At 28.4% G+C, this 12,500-nt stretch overlaps 1 protein-coding gene across 1 annotated transcript in view; it reads right to left on the bottom strand.

Annotated features, from left to right (window-relative positions):
- Positions 1-12,500, bottom strand: part of LOC100206792 (ras-related protein Rab-26) — a 41,018-nt gene that overhangs the window by 15,356 nt on the left and 13,162 nt on the right. Inside the window, exons 3-7 of the mRNA XM_065803250.1 lie at positions 3,750-3,791; positions 3,501-3,567; positions 3,365-3,417; positions 2,353-2,418; positions 2,050-2,106 (exon numbers count right to left, since the gene is read on the bottom strand). Coding sequence (XP_065659322.1) covers positions 2,050-2,106; positions 2,353-2,418; positions 3,365-3,417; positions 3,501-3,567; positions 3,750-3,791 — 285 coding nt within the window. The remainder of the gene's footprint in view (positions 1-2,049; positions 2,107-2,352; positions 2,419-3,364; positions 3,418-3,500; positions 3,568-3,749; positions 3,792-12,500) is intronic.

Genomic DNA, 12,500 nt, shown 5'->3' with positions numbered 1-12,500 from the left:
ATCAAAAAAACAAGTTTATTTTTCTTAGCCAGTCACTGATAAAATTATATATATTTTTTAAATTGGCATAGAATTCTTAACATTTTGTTAAAGTTTCTAATACAAACACCTTTACTGATTCGTAGAAATCTGACCTAAAAGTTGAAGCAATTTTTTTACCTTGCTTTCCGTGTAATGTAAGTTAAGTGGCATTTTCAGTAATAAATTCTCCCTTTTTTGGCCAGACTCAAAACTTTTTAGCTTATTTTATTCTTTAGACTAACAGCTTTCATACAAAATAGCTAAAGTTTAAAAATGTGTGTTTAAAAAATTCTTTTTTTTTTTATTTTTTTTTTGAAAAAGAATAATAAAATATCTTTAATTTACAGTTTAAATAATTTTAAATAATCTTAAATAATTTTAAATAATTTTAAATAATTTTAAATAATTTTAAATAATTTTAAATAGGCAAATACTTGATAAAGTTGTTGCACACGTAAAGTAAGTTAAAAACGGAATTGCCCATGTATATATATAGATATTTATATATGTAAATTGAAATATATTTATATATATTTAAAATGTGTGGAAACTAAACTTTCCGGCGATAATATTAATACAGCGTATAAAAGCAACAATGGATGTCATCAATATAGAGTTCAACAATGTCTGGACTGATTGGCTAGGGGATTCACCAGACCTTAGTTGCATTGAGCATGTATAGGCAAGGCTTAAGAACTGAAGAAATTTTTACAAATCCCAGACCCCAAAACCGCTAACAACTCATCACAAGAAATCAAAAAGAACAGGCTTACATCACACAGGAAGAATGCTATTCACAAATTGAAAGTTTTTGCGCCAGAATTTTGGAATGTTTTGGTAATAATTGTGGAATAACTCATTATTGATCAGTAACATTGTTCTAAAGATTTTGTGAAAAAAATGAAAAAATATTAACTAACAACTGAGTTACAGTCATTTATAAAAGGACACTAGAGGGTTTAGAAATCAATTGTACACCCTGTAAATATATATATATATATATATATATATATATATATATATATATATATATATATATATATATATATATATATATTTACAGGAGTTCGATCCCCACCACGTCCCTGGTAGTACCGCGCTCAACTTGTTTCTCCGCGCAGCGGCCTTGTTCGTTGAGGTTCGTGTTTCGGAGTTATAGAGTTGAGAGAGGGTTATAACCACTATTAAGTAGCCTCCTCATCTGTAGTGGCCTTCTTGGCTTTGAGGAGGTGAATAACAAAAAAAAAAAAAAAAAAAAAAAAAAATATATATATATATATATATATATATATATATATATAAAATATATAAAATATCAGGCCTTCTTATAAAATGCTAAGCAGTGTTTTGCAATTACTTACGCATATTTAAGCAATTTTGCGTATATCTTAAGCAATTTTGGTTAAGTGAATAATTTTTAATTTTAGTTTAAAGATATCTTTAAACTACTTTTTAAGCAGTAAGACAAGTAAATAATGTTCTAAAAACCACTTAAACATTCAAATAATGATTTTGTAAAAGTTTGTTACAAAAGTGACAATTATGTTTAATATAAGCATTATTTTACAAATAAAATGAATTCACATAAAATTAAAAACAAAGAAAATTTATATTCTATTTAAATTTTATTCAAGAAATAATTAATAGGCTTCAATAACTAAATTTTAATTTAAAGCCATCTCTAAATTTAATCTAAAGCCATCTAAGGGGACTCTGAAAACTTAGGCTTGGTTACTACTTAAATATAAAATCTTGAAATAAAATATCCAATCTAAAAGTCTGAAAATCTAAGTCCATCCTGTCTAAAAAAAAATTTCTACAAAATTATAAAGAAATTTACAAAAACATCAAAAATTGTCAACTTCATTATAGTATTTTGTCTGAAAAAATGCACTTTAAAACTTTAAGTGAGCAAAATATGTAAGAATAGTGCGCACCTAAATCCGCTTTAGTGTATATATAAATTTGCAAGTTAAACAACTATAGAAGAATAAAACAACTTAAGAGAAGAAGTTACATAAAAGTTACCATAGCTAACTTTTCTCCTTCTTCTCTTTTCACTTGCCTTTCCTTTGTCAGATCAGCCTAAATTAAATAAATTAATTATAAAATGTCAACTAAAATTTTAATTAAAGATTGTTCAACTACCAAGATATTATTACTTGGGTATTAACACCAACCAAATAGTAATACTTTATTAGTATGAGTACTACTAATAAAACTGTATTAATATTATAAAGAGAAATACTCTACAATAATTTAATATTATTGTAGAGTATTTTAAAAGAAAAATGGATAACTTTCAAGAAGATAAATAAAATAAAAATATACTTTATTTCCTAATAACATAACCACAGCATCAGTCGATGCATAGTCTTTTATTTCAGATAGCCATGCCTAAAATGAGTAATTGCATTAAACATTCATACTTAACATTCATATTTTAGTTAAAAACAAACCAAAAGTAAAATAGTAAGAAAAAAACAGAGATTTTTAAAAGCAAACAGGGGCAAAACAGAGCCAATTACCAAGATAATAAAAATTAAAATCTATTAACTGAAATTTATAAACTGACTAAATTTAATAAAATTAATTTATTGAACGTTTAATAAAATGTATACTTTATTTTTCACCAACTTGAAAATAAAATAAAAAAATAAAGTAAAAATTTTTTCAACTACTTGAAAAATAAAATAAAAAATAAAGAAAAAATTTTTCAATTAACAAATTTGACAAAAAATATAACCGAGTCTAAAAATTTAGTACCTTTTACCATTTACCCATTACCAACTTCAAATTAAAATCAAATTAATTTGAGTTCTAAACACATGCCAATTTATAATTTTGTCAATATTTCTGAAATTTTTTTTATATCTTATTGTATTAAATATATTATATTTAAAGGAGGACCCTGATTACTGCTAAAACAAACTCTACTGGGTTAAACATAAAAAAACGCAATGAAACAACAAGTAATATGAATATATGTTTATAAAAATATAAAAGAAATCAAAGGATTGTCGTCAAAAGTTAAAAACTTATGAATAAAAAAAAGAAAAGACTAGCTACACTAATGAAATCAAAAACCAAAATGGAAAATCAAAACAAAAATTTTTTTTTGCAAAGCCTATATAACATTTAAAGTAGATTTTTTCTTTAAATATTTTAAAAAAATAGTTTTTTATAAAAAAAATTTGAGTTATTAAACTTGAGTTAAGTCTTATGTAGATAAATAGATAAACATTACGTAGATTACGCAGATAAATATAAAGATATTAAACATAATCTTATGTTGATATCATATAAAAATTTGAAAACAATAGCTTAAAATAATAAAACATACCCTAGTATTATCAAATGTTCGACGACTTCCAACATCATATAAAAGTAATAAAGCTGCAAATAAATATTTAAGTATTTATAGATGTAATTTGTAGATGTTATCTTTTAAATATGAAGGGGGATTATTAATTGCATACCTTGGGCATCTCTATAATAAGCATGAGTAACACTTCGAAACCGTTCTTGCCCTGCTGTGTCCCAGATCTAAAACAAACAAAGAAGATCGTGCTAATATTATAAACATTTAATAAATTAGAAAATTTAAGCATTATTCAAATTTCAACTTTTTTCAATTTTTGAAAAAATAGTGACAAAAAAATATATTGTTATTTCAATAACATAATCTAACGAGAAAAAGAAAAAAATAAGAGAGAAAAAACGAGTACCTGTAATTTGACTTTTTTTTCATCCACAATGATTGTTTTATTCTGGACATAAATAAAATAGTTGATATTAAATGCTTGTTGACATTCAAAATTAAACACACAACACTAGTTAATGTTTCGTGATGGAAAATATTTAACAAAAAAAAAGTTGAATAAAATTAAATTATTAAATTGAATTCAAAGATATCAGACAAGTTGTGCTTGTTTTATTATAAAGATTTTGAAAAAATGATTTTTCTTAATGTTTATAATGCACTTAACCAGTAAAAAACGACATCCACCGGTCATTTTGTCCAACATATTTTATGTGCAATTATTTTCTAACCATTTTAATTGTTCCAAAATTATTAATAAATTCAGTAATGTATATAAACCTTTTTTTTTGAACTTTTTATTTTTTATACAAAACAAAATTGAAGTTAAACACATGGCTACATTAATAAAATACATCATTTTTTTAGTTAATTCATTTTTTAAAAGACACCAAGTATTACATTTTTTGAATAAAGTAGCTCGGTTTTTATCATTCATATTAAAATGTTGCAATTAGTTATTAATTTAAATTTATAGTTAGGTATTTTTTTTTTGTCTGATGGTTTTCCGATAAATTCCAAACAAATATTTCAGCTTTTAAAACCCCTTTTAAATTTATTTTCTAAAAAGGTTAACATAATAGTCATTTTAATGCTTATAGAAACCAGTAATTTTTATTACACTATTAAATTTAAGTTGTTGTGTAACATTTATTTTTGAGCTAAAAATTTTTGCTATTAAAAGTGTTTATAAAATTAATCCTTGAAAAAATTTGAAAAGATTTATAAAAAAATACATATTTATATAAATGTAATAACGTATAATATACTTTGATAACTTAAATAAAATAAGTTTATTGTAAACATTATAGTTAATTTGTTACTTTATTTAATAAAGTAATAAGTAAACTTAATAATTTATGTATTTAATAATTACCTAATAACTTAATATATTTACATAGTAATTTATGTATTTAACAATTTTGTATTTTTATTATATATTTTTATTACATATTTAATTATGTATTTAATAATTACATAATTTATGTATTTAATATATTAACGTAATAACTTATGTATTTAATAATTTACAAAGCATTTGGCATAATATAGTCATTTTAAAAAAACGTAATGTAAATATATTTTCCTTTTCAACTTTAGTTTTTTGAGCTTAGATTATTTCTTTTTCTTTCACATTTTTTTTTTTGATAGATAATTTATCATATCAAATTTCTTTTTCTTTTCAGTACATTTTGAAACACCTAAAGTTGTCAAAACAAATCGCGTGGTCAAGTTGTAAAAACAAAATATTTTAAATGTGTTCAGGAATCGTACATTCCAATCGTACTTATTTCTTTACAATCGCCATTCCAATCGTACTTCTTTAATTTTTATCGGACATGTCCAGCAAACTTGAGTCTTAACTGGACAATTGTCCAGTAGAAAAAAGTATTTTATTTTAAGCCCTGTATGTATATATATATATATATATATATATATATATATATATATATATATATATATATATATATATATATATATATATATATATATATATATATATATATATATATATATATATATATATATTAGGGCTGTCCAGAAATTATTACACAACCCAGAACATAGCCTAGTGAAGTTTTTCCCATTATACTATCAATTCTTTATTGAAAAACATTTTTTACAGATTTATTTTAAGTCTTCTAGGGGTTGCTCAAAGCTCTTGAACATTTTAACTAAAATATAACAGAAAATGTATTAAAACGCTATCTTACTTTTGTTCTTACTTGGTCTTTCTCAATTAAATTTATTAAAGTAATTATGGAAATTATTATTTTTTATATAGTAGTAATATGATGCACAACTTGTGCATGTTTGTTTACGTTCTACATATATTTCTGGAAAATAATTCAATATTTTCATAGTTTTTAAGGTCCAAAATGAGGAAAAATGTCGAAATTGTCACTTCAAGTTAGTAAGTTCAAGTTATTAGTTTCAAATGTTTAGTGTTTTTTTGTCAAAACTTGGAAACAGCTTCCGATGTTGTTCCACACCTTGCAATAGCCATGCTCTCTGTTGTTTATCTGTTGTTATTATTGTTGCAAAATCTGAGATTAGTTTGACGCCTCGTTGGGCAGCATCGTTGACAACTTTTACTGTTCGAACAAACTTTTCAGCAACTTGGAAGTCTTCATCTGCTGCCCATTGATTCACTGGTTTAGCAAGCCAATCTCTTCTGATGTTGAGATTCTGGAACAACAGATGTGACTCCGGTCCTAACAGACTCTTCAATGTTGTATTGCGTTTGATTTGTCTGAAGATTGGTTTACCCATTCGGAAGTTTCCAGGCACTGCTATTGTCCACAATTTGTTTGCTATTTCTTGCTTAACATGGTCACTCATTTTAGGATGATGACTAAATAAAGCAAAAGGAACAACTTCTTCAGTGAGGTACCATTGATGGTTGTTTAGTTTGGCTACCACAACATCTGCAATTTCTCTGTCTACATTGCGGAAATCTATCATGTCATGAATGAGTTCTAGATCGTTTACGGGAGCATCAGCTCCAATACTGGCTTGCATCCATGCTGAGGTGTAAAAAAGAGCCAAGAATCTGTTTATACATTCCAGTTTAATCACAGTTTCCTTGTCGTATTTCATTGCTTTTGAAAACATGAACATCTTCCCAGCATATATGTTGCAAGCCATCCAACGAGCCTGATGTATGGCTCCAGGTTTGAGGAAATGGGTACCACGAGGTGGTGTTTCACCCAGAACAATAAGATTATTTTCAGCGCACTCTCGGTAGTCATCCCGAGGAAACACAGATGATTCCTTGCTATTGAGCAGCATTTTTAAATTTTCAATGACTCATTCTTTAACTTCCAACAACCATGGATTTTCAATTTTCAGCAACTGGATAGGTGATTGCTTATCGAGACCTGACCATGCCTCTTTGAAGGTAGCAAACATTTTGTTTTCTGGTCCTCTGATTTCACCAAACAGTGATTTCCAAACAGCGCTAGCTACAAGTTCAAGGATATGGTGACGACAAGCAAGATAAAATAGCTTTTTATCAACAAGTTCTTCGATAAGTTTAGCTGCACCCTTATGGACCCCACTGTTGCTTGCTGTAGTATCAAATACCAAAGTGACAACTGATTCTTTTAATCCCCATGCTTCTAAGAGATCATATGAGGCATCAGCTTGAGTTTGTCCTTTAGAATCTCCTAGTTGTGGCACACCCAGCAATTTTCCCGATGAAAATTCTGGTGAACCTGACAGAAGAATTGCTAGACGTTCAAACTTATCATCAAGAGAGTCCTGCAGTAACTTTCCATCCCAGTGCATGGCACCAAATTGAGGTGGTTTTTCCTTTATTTTCTCCATTATGTTTTCTGCAATGTGCTGTCTGTTTGACATTCGCTTTCGACGCGTAGTTGAACGGGATACATCAAAGTCGTCTAGATTGCCACCCGCTGCTTTTATTATAGCTGAAACTATCATTGTAGTTTGATTGTCGGACAACTTTAACCAATCGGCTGCTGTCATTAACTCGTCACATTCCATAATTTTTCTGGGAACTTGAAGTGTAACAAATTCTTGAAACTCTATTTTTTCAATAATGTGATCTGGCTCAAAATCCGGATCAAATTCCGTACAACCAATTTGTGCATCATCCTCGGACTCTTCAAAAAATTCATTTCCTTCTAGCTCTGCAGCTGCTCTTTTCTCTAGTCTTTCTGTTTCTTTTTCTTGTCGTTGTTGCTGCTGTTCAATTCTGGTCAGAAACTGTAAAGCCTTTGCTTCTAAAATTTTATCCCGGCCATTCATACTAGACTTTCTTTCATGTTTCTGATCAAGATAAAATGCAATGTCATCATCTTTGTGTTTCTGAGATAGAAGTCTAGATTTTCTTATGTCATCAATTGCATCTGGAGCACCAATGTCGAAAAGCATATCAAGCTCTGAGATGAAGTTTTCTCGTTTGTTACCAGGGTCAGTGGCACGACTTCTATTTTTTTTTAAACTGGTCCATCCATTAAATAATTCAAGAACATCAAACATACAGTTTTGTCTTACTTTGGTTTTGATGCGAGCCATGTGCCAAAAATCTGCAACACTGTCTGCAACGATGTAAGAAATTTCTTCATTCTTAACACTGTTACCAACGCTACCAGGATCATGTCTCAGATATAAAACATACTTCATCACCTGTCTGCGTGTAGGTAACTTTGCTCCTGTAATTGATGAACATGGCTGACCAATCAACCTAAAATTTGTACTAGTTCTAGTGGTAGGTTTTGAAGATGACGGAGTTGCGGGAACACTCGAAGGTAATGGCGAAGACGGTATAATTGGGTTTGTCACTTTTAATTCTTTTCCACTCCTAGTCAACATTTTCTATTTTTTCTAAACAAAAATGCAAAATTGTATGTACCCAATCATAGCATGCAGGTAAAATAAATAACTATTATAACAAAAACATTATTTCCTATGTGTTTTAGAAAATGACATACAATTTGTTTGATTTGGGTCAAAATTGTGTAAAATTTAAAAAAAAAATACTCACAATAACTTAAATAATCATCAACTTATCAATTGGCATTCATAACTTAATTAATCAATAACTTAAATTGATCAATTTCAACATTTTTCGACAGTTATACTAAAAATAACATAGCGTTTTTGTACATTTTCTGTTAAAATTTACTTAAAATGTTCAAGAGCTTTGAGCAACCCCTAGAAGACTTTAAATAAATCTGTAAAAAATGTTTTTCAATAAAGCATTGATAGTATAATGGAAAAAACTTCACTAGGCTATGTTCTGGGTTGTGTAATTTTTTCTGGACAACCCTAATATATATATATATATATATATATATATATATATATATATATATATATATATATATATATATATATATATATATATATATATATATATATATATATATATATATAGTAAACTGGGGTAAGAGTAAACTGTTTAGCTTCAAATTCAAATATTTTTTTTAAGAAAAAATATTTTGTTATTGTTTTTTTTTTTTGTTTTAAAGAGAACTTTTTGCATTATATAAATATATAAAAATCGATTTTTATGAAGAAAAAAAAAGTTTACTTTTCCCCTTATAATTGGAGAAAAGGAAACTAGTTAATTTTTAATAACAATTTTATTAAGATATTAAGAAAATCAAAACTAAATAAGGATATTGAGAAAATCAAGCAAATTTAATTAAAAAAAAAATTAAAACAAATCATGTCAGAAGTTAAGTTTTCAAAAAGCTATTTTAATTAAATATACGGAAGAAACTATTTATTAATTAAAAAAAAGAATCATTTCACTGGCAGAGCAGGTTCGATGAAATTTTTCATGCAAAAAAAACTGTTCACCAAATTTTGCATTTTTTGGGTAAACGCGATCGACAAAACCAAGACTTGCAACTAAAAGCTTCACATTAGTACCACATTTTGTTTTGAGTTGGCAATGCTTCTTCTCAAACTCTGCGACACTTTTTGTACCTCTTGATGTCTATGTCTTGTTTCGGTTTTTTTGAACATAGCACTTGCTGAGTTTCATCTGAAGCTTCACTAAAGTGAATTTTGTGTTTCTTTAATTGCTTTGACTTTTTGGTCTCATTGTATTGCTTTAGTTTCTCGAGCACTTCAGATGTACTTAGACACTAGCTTTCAATTCTCGGAATGCTGACTCTTTTGGGTTTTTTTTTGTGTATCAATATGGTGGCGCTGTAAAAGGTTTTTCAAATTGCCTTCCAGTCTTTCTGTGAAGTGTTGCAACATTTGATACATTTGAGCAGGAGTCACTGGTGTTGTTAAATTTTGAAGATGGCGAATCATTGGAGTTTGACGCTGACTGATGTTAAATGATGATATAGGCTGGGATGATGAAGCAGGCTCAGTTGAGAATGATGAAACAGACTTGCATGAAGATGATGAAACAGGCTCAGTTGAGGATGATGAAGCAGGCTCGGATGAAGATATTGAGATGGTACTTAAAATGTTTGAGCAATTTGTAGTTTTTTGGATAAATACCAAAATTTTTTAGATAAATAGCAAAGGCTGTCATATTTATTTACGTTTTAAATAATTTATAACTATTAATTAGTTTAACCGCACACATCTTAATGCATAAGTGAGAGTAAAATTAGCATGTTTACTCTTCCCCAAAAAACATTGATTTTTTGCTCATAACTTTTTTACGGAACTAGCAAATTCAATTTTGAAAAGATACTGTTTTCTACAAAACAGCCTTTTTTGTTTAGTAAAATTTAATTTTAGTTGTAGGAGTTTTAAAGTTGATTTTTTAGAAAAAAAACTTTTTTTTTTACAAGGGTGAGAACTTTGAGGTTTGCTAAGGCAAAAATAAATTTTTTAAAATAATTTTTACACCTTTAGATAGAGCCCAAAATTCTCTACAAAATGGTGCCTCACATTTCTAAAGATTTGTTGTTTTAGCTTTCAATAAATGCAAAAGAAACAAAATTGCTAAACTGTTCACTTTTTATTTTTGGTTACTCTTACTCCAGTTTACTCTATATAATTAGTTAGTTATAATAAATTGCAATGCGAGCTTATTGGCTCACACAAAGTAACCCATTCAAAAATAAGCCACTGTAGCAACTATGCTGGAGGTTGCCCAACCAATTCTTGAATGCGTTGACTGTTTCTGTGTTCACTGTATCGTCGGATAGCAAGTTCTAACAGTTCACGATTCTGTTAGTGAAGAAATTGCTTCGCAGTACGCTGTTACGCCAAATTTGCCTGCAGTTTGTGTCTGTTAATTCTTTATAATCAATTTCATCAGATGGTAGGTCTTTGCTAACATAAATTGTGACTCCTCTGTGATAACCCTCTCTATCTTTACCATACACATTGTTACCGCCTAGATGTGGGACTGATCAGCTTGTGAACTATGCTTCATATGCTGTGAGTTTATTGAGTTTGTTTGCATTTAGCGATGTTGCATTAGTGTATATACATCTTATATGTTAATCATTACTTATTGGCGCTATCGAGTTACTAATTGGTTGCAAGTTTATGGTGTCATGTGGCAAACTTAGCTGATGGTAGTATTGATTTTTTCTTGCTGCGATCAAGTTGATGATGAAGTTGCAGTATAAATTGGCGGGCCATGATGTTGTTGTTAGACATTGTTTGAAAATATTACTATACTGTTAGCTGACAATAAGTTAGTGACGTTGTGTAGCAAACTAAATTGGTGAAGGTATTCACTTTTTGTTGGTTTGATCAGGCTAATATTTGATGATAGAATTGCGGCATAATTTAGCGGGCTGAGATGATGATGCTGAGCGTTGTTTGTTATTATTACTAAGTTGTTGATTGGTGACAAGTTTTCATCGAGTTGTTTTGCTTGTTTACATGTCAATGAGGCTGCAACAATTTTTATTGCTTGGTTCTTTTGCTATAAATTTGAACGGTCTTCTTTGTGTGGCACCCACACGAGAACACCATCGAGTATCCCTCAATAGTAGTGCTTTCCATGTCTTTCTTTTTTGTATCTCAAGGTTTTTCCATTTTCTTGTTCAACGTGAGTTAGTTTGCTATTACGCTTATACCTTTCAATTCTTAGTCTCTTTTCTATGTCTCCTTCTGTCTTTGTTTCACCTCCCTCAATGTACACATTATTGCAGCCTTCCAGTGTTCTTAGTTTGTTTCACTTCTTTAACAGTTCAATTTGGCTATTATGGTTATCGAGTACTTCTATTGTTAGTGGAGGTCGTTTAGATGCACTTATTGTGTTTGCAAATGTGTTGGTTGTATTAATTGCTCCGCTTGACGAGTCTACTTGCTGCTGTTTTTTTCTTCTGCATACACTTTTGACAATATCTTTTTTGAGTCCTAGGGCAACTATAAGTGATTCAATGCTTTCCATATCTTGCTTTTTTTTTCTTCTGGATCTTTTAAATCACATTCATTGACTCCTGTTATAATTACGTTATGTTTAACTTTTTCTCTTCCGTTCAGTTCTCGAGTGACTTATACAACAATGGCTTTATCTCTTTCTGTTATTTTTGTGCTCCCTTTTACGATGTCCACTAGGGTAACCGAATTTGTTTTTCCGCTGCTTGTTGGTTCTGCTTGTTTCAGGATGGTAATTTCTTTTACAAGATCAATTTCTTTTTGTTTTAGAGCAGTAATTGTCTCTTTGTTTATTGTTGCCTGGGTTTTCAAGGACATGAGTGGTCAGCTGCCTTATCCAGTCTAGCATATCAATTTGAAATTGAGATTTTCGTCCTTGGTAAGAATTTGAGGAAGTTTGATTCCATAGCTGCAGAAAATCTGTCCCTTGACGCCATAATGCTGGTGAATTATGGGGTTGCAGTTTTGAAGTTGTTACCAAATGTTATATTATTTATATGTTATTAGTTGCTAAATCTTATTAACACAAATAGAACTGTTAGTTTTTTGTGTTTTTTTCCATATGTATGTATGTATGTATGTATGTATGTATGTATGTATGTATATATATATATATATATATATATATATATATATATATATAAAGAAATATATATATATATATATATATATATATATATATATATATATATATATATATATGTATATATATACTATATATAATATATATATATATATATATATATATATATATATATATATATATATATATATATATATATATATATATATATATATATACTATATAGAATATAGT

Source organism: Hydra vulgaris, chromosome 08, assembly GCF_038396675.1.
Source record: "Hydra vulgaris chromosome 08, alternate assembly HydraT2T_AEP".
Taxonomy (NCBI): Eukaryota; Metazoa; Cnidaria; class Hydrozoa; order Anthoathecata; family Hydridae; genus Hydra; species Hydra vulgaris.
This window is presented reverse-complemented; position numbering and strand designations above follow the sequence as displayed.